This window comes from Haliotis cracherodii, unplaced genomic scaffold (genome assembly GCF_022045235.1).
Source record: "Haliotis cracherodii isolate W230 unplaced genomic scaffold, xgHalCrac1.p SCAF_5, whole genome shotgun sequence".
Lineage (NCBI taxonomy): Eukaryota > Metazoa > Mollusca > Gastropoda > Lepetellida > Haliotidae > Haliotis > Haliotis cracherodii.
In genome coordinates, this window is record NW_027266308.1 from 19,827,138 (window position 1) to 19,843,231 (window position 16,094).

Consider the following 16,094-nt stretch of genomic DNA (forward strand, 5'->3'; position numbering starts at 1 on the left):
TAGACTATTGACAGGATGGCATATTGCTGAGTGGGGTGTTACTTATAACACACGGGTTGGATCAGAACACAAAGTAGACTATTGACAGGATGGCATATTGCTGAGTGGGGTGTTACTAATAACACACAGGTTGGATCAGAACACAAAGTAGACTATTGACAGGATGGCATATTGCTGAGTGGGGTGTTACTTATAACACACGGGTTGGATCAGAACACCAAGTAGACTATTGACAGGATGGCATATTGCTGAGTGGGGTGTTACTAATAACACACGGGTTGGATCAGAACACCAACAAGTAGACTATTGACAGGATGGCATATTGCTGAGTGGGGTGTTACTAATAACACACGGGTTGAATCAGAACACCAAGTAGACTATTGACAGGATGGCATATTGCTGAGTGGGGTGTTACTAATAACACACGGGTTGGATCAGAACACCAACAAGTAGACTATTGACAGGATGGCATATTGCTGAGTGGGGTGTTACTAATAACACACGGGTTGAATCAGAACACCAAGTAGACTATTGACAGGATGGCATATTGCTGAGTGGGGTGTTACTAATAACACACGGGTTGGATCAGAACACCAACAAGTAGACTATTGACAGGATGGCATATTGCTGAGTGGGGTGTTACTAATAACACACGGGTTGAATCAGAACACCAAGTAGACTATTGACAGGATGGCATATTGCTGAGTGGGGTGTTACTAATAACACACGGGTTGAATCAGAACACCAAGTAGACTATTGACAGGATGGCATATTGCTGAGTGGGGTGTTACTAATAACACACGGGTTGAATCAGAACACCAAGTAGACTATTGACAGGATGGCATATTGCTGAGTGGGGTGTTACTAATAACACACGGGTTGGATCAGAACACCAACAAGTAGACTATTGACAGGATGGCATATTGCTGAGTGGGGTGTTACTAATAACACACGGGTTGGATCAGAACACCAACACGTAGACCTAACTTAAGAATGACCATAACAGTAACCTTGAAGGTTGCTCAAAACCTTATCACTTCAATGCCCCATCCCAAAAATATGTCCCAAATACAGCAAATACTTCTTGAGTTCATTTTTTAACGCCACACTGCTGAATATTGCAGTTATGTGATAACAGTATGTAAATAATCAAGTCTACCAGACAATCCATTAATTGACATAATAAGCATCAATGTACACAATTGGGATATCATGATGGACATCAACCAAGTCAGCTAGTCTGACCATTTGATCCCGTTAGTACGATAATCATTGGTTGCTGAAGACCAATTCTAACTCGGATCTTCATGTAAGTTGGAAAGTTGATTATCTGCAAATGAAGAGTAACATAAGCCCATGACGTCATCATCAGTCTTCAGCAACCCATGCTTGCCATAAAAGGCGACTAACGTGGTCAGGCTCTGTGACTTGGTTGATGCATGTCATCGTATCCCAATTGCGTAGATCGGCTCTCATGATGTCAATCACTCGATTATCAACAGGCCGCCGTCATATAGCTGGAATGTTGCTGAGTGTAGCGTTAAACAACAAACAAACATTACGTCATGAACACCAAATCACAAAGTAAATAAGACCACTAATTGCAAATACATATTTAGGAGATGTCCAATCATTATTTCTTCCATTTGAAGCACGTTTCAACCTCTCAAGACTTCTCCGTCGAGCCAATGTCATTTTACACACATCTTTCAATCTTAAGGACAAGACATAAACGAGGTGACGACGTGATGGACTTACCGGTTTCTGTTTAGACTTGGGCAGGTTGTGTGAAGTTTTTAAACCAGAAGTGCTTACAACTTTCTTCAGGTTAAGGCATAAAACTTTATGTCTCATGCATGAGACATTGCTGGAAATGTGTTTCCCCAAACCGAATGTGAAGTTATTACACCGGGAGTGTATGGGACTTTCCAGGCTGAAGTCCCTACTGCACTTACCATGTGTTTTCGCAAACTGTGTCACCATCAGATCATCAATACTTGTCATTCCTTGCACTTTGTTTAACAGTCTATCAGGTAATGATTACCCTAGTTGCACAGAGAAAATAAGTTCTGTGGTTGACTCCACTAGTCCATATGCACCGGAATGACCAGGGTAGCGTCATTAGTTTTTTTCTTCATTTTAGGGGGCTGAGATTTTTCTTCTTCATAATAGAGAGCTGAAACTCTATTTTATGGCACGTTTTAAATTCAACCTTTGGCAAGAATGTTTAAATTGTCGCACTGTTCAATTAAACATAATAACTGTACAGATGTAGGTGATTTTTAAACAGAACAACGAAAATAGAGCATTTAGTAAAATATTATTTTATGAAAGACCTTACGCAAGAACACAAGTCCGCCTTCATGTAATACACCCTATGGTGTTTTTGAATGGAATCGCCTCCCTTTCAGCCTCAAAAAATGCTCTTAAGGCATTTCAGCAAACCATTTCAGGCACAAAAAGAAATGTATTGTTGTTACATATTAATCTATGTTGATGACATATTTTCTAAAACGTTTTCAAAACATTTGAATCACCTCAAGGCAGTATTCCAAAAGATCAAAGAAGCAGGACTCACTCTAAACCCAAGACAATGTAAATTTGCGTCGAACAAGTCACCTACTTCGGTCATTTCTTCAACAAAGATGGCATCCATGTCGACCCATGCCTCGTATTATCGCAAATTTGTAGGAAACACTTCTGGCATCGTATCCCCTCCATACAACCTTCGGAAAAACAGGCAATATGAAAACTGAAGTAAGCTCTCACAACAGCCCCCATCCTTGCACATCCCGACCAAAACAAACCCTTTATCCTCACAACTGAATCTGATGCTTCTCAAACTCCTTAGGGTACATTTTAGGCCAACTTGATTCTCGTGGTATAACACAATGATGTTGTTAGTTCATGTCTTTTGACAATACAAGTATCTTCCTTGACATTGGTCCTGTTTTGTTTTTAGGAACAAACAATCTTGGTTGTTAAAGTTTCTTTTGCTCGCCAGTTTAGGTTATTGCAATAAACTATTTTTATTTATATACATGTACATGTTTATGTTGTATTTGTTTTCCAAGTAAGGGTAAAAGATGAATTATGGTAATTTCACTTCACAGTCAACAACTGTTTCAGTCCTATCACAGTGGGACAAGCGAGTCAATAACCTTGTTCAAGGATACAACACAGTGACTTGCATGGTATGGCCTCTTGAAATGGAAGATTTTAATGATTATTAATAAATAAGGGTTACAGACACATTGTTTCTCATAGTAATGTCTCCCTGTCAAGGATTATGGCTCTGCTCGGGAAATACTCTGTATTGATGAGGATGGTCATATTGCGGTCAAGACTTTTTATTGAGGCTGAATTTATTTTTTTAAGCAGATAGAGGCTGAGTTTTTTATTTACACAAAATTCATGTTGGTGTCAATTGTTGTCATCCCAGTCCAAAATAAAAAAGTACCGGTTGAAATTATGACTGGTTCATACAATATTTCGTATGTTAGCATGGTTTAACATGGTTAAACTAAGTTTTAACTGACCAACACCTGAAGGGAATCTCAGATTTCGTTAACTATGGTGAACTGTGTTGATGGATTTGATTGCTAAATATTTTACAACGTAATCCCTCCGAGGTCCACACACTTCTGACGATACGGGAATGCCTGGATCCCACTGGTGTAGAAGGCGTCCTCCTGGTGGTGTAAAAAGTCACAACAGAAATAACGTCATCATTTGCATAATGCTTCTTTCTTCGATAGCCGCGAATAGCTGGAATATTGCTGATGCGGCTTAAAGCACCACTTACTCACTCACTCACTCTTTCTTCGAGTTTGTGAAGAGGTGAAAATATGACTGTGCCAAAGCTGGTATAATGATAATAATAATAATAATAATAATAATAATAATAATAATAATAATAGATAGATAGATAGATAGATAGACTATAATGTTGGATAGACTACAGAAAAGCTTATGATTCTGTACCTCACGAATGGATTTTGTGGTCAGTGGAATGTATTGACCTCCCGGGCGACTACTTGTTTTACTCAAGTCTTTAATGAACTGCTGGTCCTTGGCGTTACTGTTTGTCATTAATTCCTTTAAGCTTTTTGCTTAGCAAAGAGGAAGGTTATCATCCTGAACCTCCTCAGCACAGATCCCTAACACCCCATACTCACCTCCTTTACATGGATGACCTTGAAACTATTGCGAATGGAGGATCCACACTCAAAAAAACAGATTCTCCTTGTCGAGTCCTTTTCTAATGATATCGGCATGTCCTCTTGACTCGACAAATGCAACATTCTTCATTTGAAACGTGGCAAGGTAGAAGAGGGAGGATCAGTCAGTTTACTTGGAGGAGGAGTTATTCACCATCTCGTGGAAGGTCAGGCCTATACGTACTTAGGGATGCAGATTAGGTACAAACTCCAGAATGCCCATAGCATGTAAAAACTTCGATCAAATGTAGACTTAAGAAAATCTGGGAGTTCAGAGCTGAACGCTCGCAACAAAGTCAAAGCCACAAATACTTATGCTGTGCCCGTCCTTTCGTATTCTTTTGGTGTTGTTGGTTGGACGAAACAAGAAATTCAGGGTTTTGACACCCTCACACGAAGAATCATGTCAGACAATAGAGATCCCACCACCCTCGCTCTTCCCTCAATCGCTTATATTTACCAATCATTATGGGAGGACGTGGTTTGATTAACGTTGGGGCTCTTCATGATAGAATTGATTTGTGCACTTTTGCACACATTTATTTGTCTGATGATCCTCTTGTGAAGCATGTCAAGACTCATGATGAAAACAAAGCATTCCACAGTTTTCAAAAACGAGCCAAGGATGTGGGACATAATCTCAATGTCGGTGTTGATTTTGTTGATGGTTCTGTAATGCTGGACGGTAGAGAAATGAGTGTCAACCAAGCGAAGTGCCATATCAAGTCGGCCCAGACTCAGTTTTTAAAGGAGAGGCTATCTGAACGACCACTGCATCGAGTAATCTGTAAATAATAATCATAATCATAATCATGATAATAATAATGCTGGCTATATATATTACTTTAACTTATTGTAATGTAAAGTTATATTTAATGTAAGTTAAAGTTTCCATTACACCTGAAGAGCCGTTGTATCTTGTGTGGATAAAGGAGTTTCGACAAGCACGAATGGACTTTTTTGTATATTTTATACTTATACACCTGATGAAATATATATATGATCAGTACAAGCAGAAAAACAATACAATACCACAAATTCATACAAGCCACATCCACTCAACCCACCCTGCATGCACAACCCCACACCCACATACATGCATACTCATCCAAAAGCGCGCGCGCACGCACGCACACATTACCTGGATTGATGAAACTGAATTATGAGATGATACCCACGCAGGGGAAGTGGAACAAGGACAATAATCGCATTCAAAAATTCAGTGTTCGTACACATTATGGGGGCGGTCGGGTAGCCTAGTGGTTAAAGTGTTCGCTCGTCACACCGAAGACCCGGGTTCCATTCCCGACATGGGTACAATGTGTGAAGCCCATTCCTGGTGTCCCAAGCCGTGATATTGCTAAAAGCGGTGTAAAATCAAACTCACTCACTCCACATTGACAAAGCAAAATAATGACAGATGGTCATTTATGGAGTTAATATCACTCCTTGCCGTTTGTTATTCTCTCGAAAATGTTTCGTTATAAACTTTTAATTTCTGATTTAACAATCGAGATCGGTCCTTTCGGAAAGCGCCATTTTTGTTAGTTGACCAGCGTGTATGCTTTCGCCAGCGGTCTCCTAGTTTTCAAGAATATTTTTGGTTAAAGTTGATTTTGAATATAATCATATCGAAATGTATGACAAAGAATTTTCGTGACCCTAAATATGTTTTGTTACTTTTGGTTTACATTTTCTATGATTTTGCAAACACGAAATTACTTTTTCAGCTGCAAAAACAAGGGGTGATGAACCGTCCCTGTGTGTTATGTAGGGAGATTTTACGTTTCAAGGTCTTACATTTGTAAAAATATAAAACATGATATTTCACGAGACACATGAAATATCCTCTATATATTTTGGTTGATAAAGATAACATATATATTGATTGATTTCTGAGAATGTCTTTCACTTTGAGTGATAGCCAAGATGTGGAGCATAGTGATGGATTTTGAAATATTTCCTGGAACCCATTATCCTGTAGTATATTTTAATCAACTTTATCCATGGTTATGATTTGCCACCTTTATTTTTTTTCCAAACATAGTTATAAAGAACTTGCCAAAATGATATCATATACACTGTATATAATTACCTACTATTTTCTAAAACGTTGTTTCCAAAGTGGAAGGACAGTTTGGATATATAAGTAGGACACCCTCCAAATAAAACTACTTTCGTTTTAGGAACATTCACTTCTAATTTCCAACGAGAACGGTTTTCTTTAAATATATCTAGGGACTTTTGCAGGTCAAAGGGGTATCTCCAAGTAACACCGTGTCATCTGCATAGAGAACACATTACGCTGTATTCATATTTGGAACTCGTTAGCATCTATGAATTCCACATTCGCACCCTTATTCCCAGTTTGGAGTAGATAAGATTCAATGTCATTGAGGAAAATTGAGAATAAATGTGGGGATAAAAGTTCTCCTTGCCTAACTCTACATGGGAAGTACTTTGAATATGAACCATTTGTTTATATCATAGATATATATTCTTACACGTATTTTTCACAAGAACTACCTCGCCTGTTTTACATTCGGCATCAGTTTCTTTCTTCTGGCCGCCGATACGATTGCCGATGTTGAGAACAAACAGGGGCCAGAATTCCTTCCTACCAGATACTAGTCTACTACCAGGTTTTATAATTAGTTGTGTGATAAAGAAGTGTTGAGCATTTTACTCGCTAGTGCAACATTTAATCACATCACGTTTGTGGTGCTCTTATTTATTTGAATGTGTTTTATCAATAAGCTGAGACCTTGAGCTGATATAACCCGAATTCTCTTCTCTGTTCTTCTCTTCTCTTCTTCATAAAGAACCACTTCAAAAACAATTAGATCCGCCATCTGTCGTGGATCTCCTGAAGCCAAGAGGTGCAACTATTGAAGGCCAAACTAACTCTATTTCTGAAAGATTGTCAGCTACTCGGGCGTATATCATCAGAGCAGCCAAAGAAATTCTACCAATTTCTAAAAATATAAAAATCAGTTCATATCAATACAAATCTTATCAATACAAAAACAAAAATCTTACCAATACTAAGACTCCCAATATAAAGGTGTACCTATTCACCCACGAGTCCTTAGGAGGGACAGGTTAGCCGAAATGGCTAAGACAGAAGGCGACCTCTTCAACACTTAATGCAACAATAATCTTTTGTTTCTCATTTTAATTTCATTAGCATTCAATGATATTTCTTATCATTGTATTATGAATGTGAGCATAAGAAACTGGTAATCAGTGTAATTAACAACGATTAAGCCCTATGATTAAGCACGATAGTGTTAGTCATGAAAAGACGTGTCCTTACAAAGGGTATATTTTATCAATGTCTATGCTATATATACTATTGACATTATTATTCCACAGCCTGTCTTATGTTTAAATTATATATATATATATACACCTATATCCGCCGAACCGATATTTCCCTGATTCCGAAAATAACATGAAAAATGATTAATTGTTTTTTTTAATAATTCGACGACCAACCCGTACAGTATAATATCAATCGATTTCTCAATGCAAGGGAAGCAACTCTTGACTATAACGCGCGGTTAACATTTTGGGGTAGATGTTTTGGGAAAATTGTTATTTTGTGTATTGTGTGCAGTCAAAACCTACATCGTATCACAATTGCTCAATGAAAACTAGACATCACTATATATAGACATGATAATTTACCATTTTAGTTGTATTTCCTGTTATCACCTGGTTATGACAATGATCGGAAGAACTTGTATCTGAAACTATTAAACATTTTCCAATATATCGTGTTAGATGTAGCTTATACGAAAAACTCACTTTCAAAATTTCTGACAATTACATAACAATTTTGCATGTTTTTTTTCAGGCCGTCTTTTTTAGGTGTAAAGAAAAGACAACCAGAACAATAATCTACAATTAGAAAAAAAATGCTGTGATTGTTAATTAAAACGGGAACTTTACGGTTGCATGTTCTTAGTTAAAACAGAGACCATATAATAATCTATTATATGGTCTCTGGTTAAAACCCGTTAAAAAAAAAGAACTAGAAAACCGTGTATAAAATAACACCATTTTAGCTGTTTTATCTACTTGTGTAAAAAATACACTGAGACATATTTGAGCAAGACAACTAGAAACCCACTAGATCGGTCTTGTAACTAACTTAAAGACTACGCTTGCGTTGAGGGCATCTAAAAATAAAACACAGACTTCATGAATCACATTGAGTTGTCCCCCTTCAAATAATTTATATCATGGCTGAGCCATCTCGCAGCTCGGAAGAGAGATTCAGTCCACTCTTTCAGTTACCTGAACACATTATACAGAATGTGCTGTCATATCTCACTTACCATGAAATAAGTGAGGGTCGTCGGGTATGCATATTGTGTTATAGTTGTTTGTAAAAACGAGAGAAGCCCGTGGGCTCTTAGACCTTCTGTTTTCGCTCACAGTGCAACCTAAATGTGATTCAACTCGAGCATACATGTACAATGTTGCAAAATGTGGGCGAACATTCTGCGATTGGGATAATTTTCCTTATAATAAAGGGAAAATGTCATACAAGAATACTGAGTAAAAAAACTAAATAGAATAGCAATATTCGTAAAAATGTTGTGATGTAAGTTAATATCACGAACGGATCGAATTGCCTTAGAAACGAGCAGATTCTAGTGACAACCCAGTGTAGTCACAACCCAGTATATTTGAATTAGGCTACACCACACCAATGAAATGACATGGTTTTTGGATTGTAATGGTGTTGAGTTTGTAATATTCTATATTCTATTGATGACCATAGCATTTCATTGTTGTTGTTTTTTATGTTTAGTCCTGATATTTTGAATCGGTCAATATACCAGTATCACACATGCAGTACAATAACCTGTTAGGTAGCTGTGGGAAATGGAGGAACGTCATCATTGCATTTTAATTTTTAGTGTAATATGGCAACCCAAACGTGGAGGGAAAGTATCATTGTTATCCACAGTTAATACCTCATATTTTCACATGTTCAAATGTATAGCTTATAGTAGAAAATCTCATGAGATTACATGCATCTAATTCATACAAGTTAGTAGGCATAAGAAAAATAAATGTTCTGGATATGGTTGCCATGGAAACACAGAAATAACTGGCCACTGGACGTAATACATTACAGCATGATAGTTCACGCAAGCCGGAGTAAAGTATGTAACAATTTCATTTATGAAAAATGTAGGGAGGCCTGGGACAAGTCCCATTTACTAGCGAGGTACCCAAAAACCTATTACCCGACCCTACCTATGTACCCGCTGTAGGTCTCAAGAGATGGATGCAGAATGTCCAATTGGGAATTATTTAACCAGAACCCAGACAATAAGTATTTAGATATACTATGAAAAGATCGTCAGAAAAAATGCATGATAAGTCAAAAAGAAATGCAAATATTAGTGACTACTTGAAGTGTAACCATGGAGTTCTAGATATTTTTTTATATTAAACAATGTATCATGTGGCTAACCACGGGTCCTGTTGATCCTATGGGTACCCAGGTCCTACTCAGCACTCCACACCCCAAGTACCTGAGTTACCTGTCCCAGCCCTCAAGGTAGGTCATCCAGAATAAGTTGAAAGTTTGAGACAACAGGCGGTGCACAGAAGTTGGGAAGACATATTTGGTGTGTTAAAGGTAGAGTGGGTTACGCATGTTGTGTACATGCAGGTCAGCACGATGACATTGACTACACTCCCATGGACACACGTGTTGCTCATATTGACATTTTGTTCACATAAACATCACACGGTTTTGATCTTCAATATATTTACAGTTTTTGGCGATACAGAAATCACATAATCATTTATTATGAGGAGTGTAACTACGTCTTTCAAGCTCCAGTTTGAGATTGAAATAATTACACTTAAAGTTTCATATATAGTGACATTCTACATTCTACATTACATTAAGATTATATCTTAATGTAATGTAGAATGTCACTTGTTAAATAATTATGTGTGGTCAGCATAGATTTGACCTGAACATAATAACTCCATTCAAAGGTAATTCCATTGAAAATGCCAGTCTTGATAGTGATTGTCTAAATACCTGTCTTGATAGTGATTGTCTGATAGTCTTTTAAGAAATTCAAAAAGGAATAATGTCTTACTCCTGATTTCTTGTATCCAGAGCCGTCCAAAACATAAACAGAAAAAAAATGTTTGTAATTGATGTTGCCCATGTTACTCTGTCCACATCAAGTGATTTGTAACATAAGAAGGCTTGACCAGGTAATCTGTGAGAGTCAAGATGAAGAAATCTGCACCAATATTTCATTGTCCTTGTCATATAGACTGCAGAGGGAGTCTGCCATACTCCCTTAGTACCATGTTATTTAGTGTATTATGAGAAGGATGAAGATATCATTTACATGAAGATATTGGACATTTTCAAATAACTTGTTGTACATTGTCCTCAGAACTTAAGCTCTGTAACACAAGCTCTGAATGATAATGCTGTCAACTAGTTTAAGATGTCTTGGAATTATATGAATCTATTATTCTTTTCATAGTAGTTGAAATATCTGATTGATTTGTTTGCTTGAGCTGTAAGACTGATGAATGTTTTGCTCCATGACAACTTGAAGTGAAAACTATTTGTTACAATCTATAAAAATTCACAACTTCAGTTCTTTTTCCTTTGAAAAAGCATTTTTCATAGCCTTGGGATATTCCACGTCTTGGAAACACAAATATTTGTGTTTTATTCAAATACTTTCCATTGCACTGTATTCACAAAACGTTCTAAGAATGACTATTTTACGTTGTTGCTGTAAGGCACTGTCCACAGTAGTCGATACATTGTCTGTCTATGAAAATGCAAATAGATGTGGTATGTCACTAATAATAATTATGCCTTGACCATGTTGACCACCATTTTGTTCCAACATCACTGTGCATTCATTTAAAGAGATAATAAATAGTTTTGGACATTACAGGTGAGACAATCAGAAAAAACAACCTCCATTCAAACACCTAATGATTACTTATGAATTGTTTGATGGGCATTACTTAGAAGTTGACGGATGACAAAGTAGACACAATTTATGGATAACAACTTCTTTAATACTGTAAAGTCGACGTTTTGGCATGGATCCTAATACCATTGTCAAGCAGGACTGAATGAGGAACATAGTACAGAGTAACAACAATTGCATGCATGTGTGGGATAACACGAGTAGGTAATGACAACAGAAGGATAATACTGTCACAACATGACGGACAGAGAACACATAGGTGGAAGCCATGAGACATGAAGCCAGTAAAACAGGATAAGTTCACATAGGTGTGGTGATTATTGCTTAATTAGTTCATAGTAGGCGGATGGGATGAAATAGCCTTGATCTCTGTTGATTGATGGCTTGTGGCGGCGAATGTGGACTGCTTCTGTTAGTTTTCCTTTAGTGAAGTCATGGAGGTTGTTGGAGAGGATTTGGACATTTTCCCAGTTGATGTTTGGATTGGGGCAGTTGCTGATATGGTTTGAGATGGCTGATTTACTGTCTGATTTAATGGTTGAGGTTTTGTGCTCTTTGATTTTGGTGTTGATGGGGCGGGATGTTTCACCTACTTAGGATTGTCCACAGTTGCAGTCAATTTTATCAACTACACCTTTAGGCTTTTGAGGTTTGGTAGTGTTCCTGCCTTTGGCGCTTAGAAGTGTATTGAGGGAGGTTTTCAACTGAGAAAACATCCAAACAACTTAAGAGTACATCAAAGCTAATAATCAGGGAAAGTTCCTATTTATTCCAACTCGATCCAAATATTTAAAAAGTACATTGTGGTTGTCTCTGTTGAAAGGCTACAACGGATCATGGTGTCAGTGAGAGATACTAATGTAATTGTCTGGTTCATCCTCATTCCTCTGGAACAACACCAGTATAAAGAATTCTGTTGAACACTTTTTTTAAAATAGGTGTAATGTAATATCTTGTTGATTTCATAAACTCACTTACAATACAGTGTAATCCCAGGGCTTTATTATTTTTTAAATCATCAGTGAAAGGCATGTTAAGATCATCTCCTATGTCTGCGGTAGAGGAAGCTGGATCCCCATCCTGTGTATCTGTTATAATCACTGTCAGTGTGTTTCTCAGAACTGAGATTTTAAACATGACCAAGCCACTGCTATGGTGTAACAACATTGGAGATTCCTGAAGGACATCTACATTCTTTTATAGTTTTTCAAAATAACCTGGGGTTCCTTGCCAGCTAATTCCACATTTCGTTTCTTGTAATAATCTTCTCTTTGGGTAGAAGTTAAAGTTTTAAGCGATTTATATTGAACTCTGAAGTTGACTTAGAGCTGCATGTTACCACTGTTGTATAAACTTAAAGTAGAAACTAAACTGTATTTCAGATTGAAGAAAAATTTGTATGCTGGAATGAAAATGTACAGAGGTGCACCTTACACCCAATTCATCACAATATTTACTATAAGTGAAGGTCAAAAGTAGCCTTTTCAATATGGTTTCTATGGAAACCAATTAAACTTTAGACGTTTTCTCAATACAACAGATGATGATCCATGCTGAACTGATGAAATCTGGCATCTATGTTCCTTCCAAGGAGAATCAGTAATGTTTGAATCATTGTGATCTGAAAGTAGATTTATATCTGATCCATCTACTGTTTCATTCATATAAATTCACTAAAGTAAACATGATAAGATATAGTTTTTCTCCTTTTCTCAAAATCAGTTGCACCAAAGTTTCCATAATGGATGTTAATGACTCTTTTTGTCAAATTGAAAATAAATAACTTGATTGGACATAAGTATAGGATTTGAAAGAAGTGTTCAAATCGTGTTGTGAGTTTCCACCCTTTGTGGTGAGTTCTGTGATGACGGACAGATCTGGGATTGCTTCAGGTGTGCCAGTACTTCAACCGCTGCTGCCAAGAACTGCTTACACAGGGCTTCAATCAAATTGACAAGTTCCATGCACAGATACAGAAGGAGGTCAAGTCCAAGTTGCCCCGTCGGGAATCGGAGCGACGCAACCACGAACTGTCCCGCCATGTTGACATCCTGTCGGCAGTGGAGACAAGGTTGTCCCTGCTGTCCATGACCTACTCCAAGTACATAGACCACGGCCTCTGCTGCTTCATCCCAGGCAAGGTGAGTTGCAGTGGGGAGTCATGAATAGGAAGTATGCCAATTTATGCTGGGTTGAGGTAAGATTTAAGGTATGCCAGAGACATGATCCAGAAAGCGTTCATAGCCAAAGGTGATCGAAACTCCCATACTTCAACAATAGCTTAAGATCGTTGTAGTGTTAAGGTCGCTTTGTGGAACAGGACACAGGTTTCTAAACTGTTGTTAATTTTAATTTGAACAATGAACGGCAAGTTTCCTTATTACCATCCTGTCATGACAAGTAGTAACATGACATCAGATAGTAGTTGCAGCAGCGCCCATTTAATTTGATGCAGTCTAATGGACATCCATAGTTACCTGTTAGAATTTTATCAGTATGCCAAGAGCCTAGTGTGTAGTCAAAAGATATTCAATCACAAATATTTATCAACCATACAACTGGAGACAAATAAGATCTTTATTATCCTGACTCAGCACTTTTCAATTTCCTTTTAAAATTTGATTCTGAAACACAGAACCTAAAACGTGCTTCTTCCTCCTCCGGGGCGCTCCTTGTCCTTGGTTACCAGTTAGGAGTTATCTGTCCCTGATTCATTCACTTCCTTCTCATTGCACACTGTGATAAATGCGTGCTTGCAATTTGGATTCTATGTCCTTGTTTTTATGATTTGTTGAAGTTCTAAATGAACACTTCTATATCAGGTACCCTTTTTGGAGGATGCTACATATGCGGGATGTTTTCAATTAGCCTTTTGCATACGGGAAACTATTACCTTGTGTCTTGGGAATATTATGTGCTTTGACACAAGCAGGCTCTTACCCTACGTCTGATGCATGGTTCTGGTGTCAATCAGAATCTGCTGCATCCCTGGATGTGGCCCATGGCTTACTGACTGCAGAGTCAACCTCCACCAAGGTGGATGGTCATATATAGTAGGCAGAAGGCATTGGGTTGGAGCCACATAACCCAAAGAAATCAAGAGCTGATGTTTCAAACAGCCTATTTCGGTGTGGGATCCAACTGTTTGCCGAAACAAAACCACTATGGTGTAAGGCTATCAGCATAAACATCCTTCTCCATGTTACTACTACCAGGGCTGCTATAGTTTTATAACCTGTCACCACAGGTTCCTCCACATTGTGGATGGGCGATGCCTGCATCGACTTGGGTGTTTGTGCGACAGTCGCCTCTTTGCAGCTACTCCACTGGCAATGGTTAACTAGTTAGTGACTACACTTTCCACGTCTGTCTTGATATGTACTGACATCAGTTCCTCTAGTGGCACGTTCCCTGGCGCTGCTTCAACCAGTGATGACTTCTCAAAAGTGGGGATATACTACCTCGACAACCTTAGCGCCTTGTTTGGTGTCTCAAATGATAACATTCCACAGGTGTCAATGTGCTCTCTGGATTCTTCCCCTGCAATTTAATCAGAGACTAGGCAATGACTTATGTATTAATAAGTGACTTGTTGCAAGTACAGGACAATTGGCGTCTGTAGTCACCGACTGTCACAGAAATCTTGTCTCTTGTTGGTGGCAGATTAATGTCAGCATCTTCCGTTAACTACCGGTATGGCTTGAGAGGCTCAGCATGATCAGCTCATGCCAGGAAGCGCTGAGCAGATTTGACCTGTTGCAATGTGTTGTCTTGTTGTAAACGGCCTAGAAGTGAGCTGTCATTGTGCGAGGGATACATGACCCATTCCATTCTGATATTGCGTGGTATATGCCAACTTAACAACCTTATAGTGCTTTTTCAGACAAGATGGACACTGACAAGAATGACTGTCAGCAGGAAGAATGTTTCTCATACAGGCACACCACTGAGTGTTCCTGTTTGTGAAACTGATGATAGATTAAGCAAGAAGTTGGGACATGGTCTTATTTCAGTCACTTCATGACATAGGAGCTCCGTTCACCCCCGCATGGGCCACCTAATGATTCTACTGGGCATCGTCTGGATGTTATAGGCTATGGCAGCTTTCCTGCTGTGCAGGAAGGCTACTGCTGGATATGTCAGCTTCTGTCCTGTAAAGATAGGGGCTAGTATAGGTCTTCAGCAACCCATGCTTTGCTGTAAAAGGTGACTATGCTTGTTGTAAGCGGCGACTAACAGGATCGGGTGGTCAAGCTTGCTGACTTGGTTGCATGTCATCGTATCCCAATTACGTGGATCGATGCTTATGATATCAATCACTGGAATGTCTGGTCCAGACATCGTTATTTACAGACCGCTGTCATATAGCTGGAATATTGCTGAGTGCAGCATTAAATAACAAATAAACAATCAAACAAAGATATCAGCTTCCACTCTTACATAGATGACTGCATCTTGGGTGACCAGGGTCCCAAGGTTCTAGTTGAACACATTGCTCTTTCCAGGCACCTGTTGTCCCAGCTTGCAGGGCTGATCAACTTTGAAAAATCGGATTTGGTTTCATTGCAGTCTCACTAGTTCCTTGAAAGGTCTATTTGACACCAGTTGGTGATGACTAATGGACTGATGACGGATGATATAATCATCAGTTCTGCTGGCTGGTCTAGATTGTATGGATACAGTCGTTAAACACGTAACTATCGTTCTGAGTTAAAGTTTTCGAGGCTGCACGATCAGAAAACACATTCTGACTGTCGCTTTCATAATCTGATAAGTGATGCTCTGATTGGTCGGATGAAAGGTCGCTCTGACGTGACCCCTAATGGGATGTCCTCAGATCTTTGATGAGGGGTAGCGAGAACTGAGGTCT

At 38.5% G+C, this 16,094-nt stretch overlaps 1 protein-coding gene across 1 annotated transcript in view; it reads left to right on the forward strand.

Annotated features, from left to right (window-relative positions):
* The first annotated feature begins 8,463 nt into the window (after positions 1–8,463).
* The window catches only part of LOC139443523 (F-box only protein 28-like), a 15,613-nt gene continuing 7,982 nt past the window's right edge, over positions 8,464–16,094 (forward strand). Inside the window, exons 1-2 of the mRNA XM_071224510.1 lie at positions 8,464–8,587; positions 13,117–13,365. Of these exons, the coding sequence (XP_071080611.1) occupies positions 8,468–8,587; positions 13,117–13,365 (369 nt within the window). The 5' untranslated portion in view covers positions 8,464–8,467. The remainder of the gene's footprint in view (positions 8,588–13,116; positions 13,366–16,094) is intronic.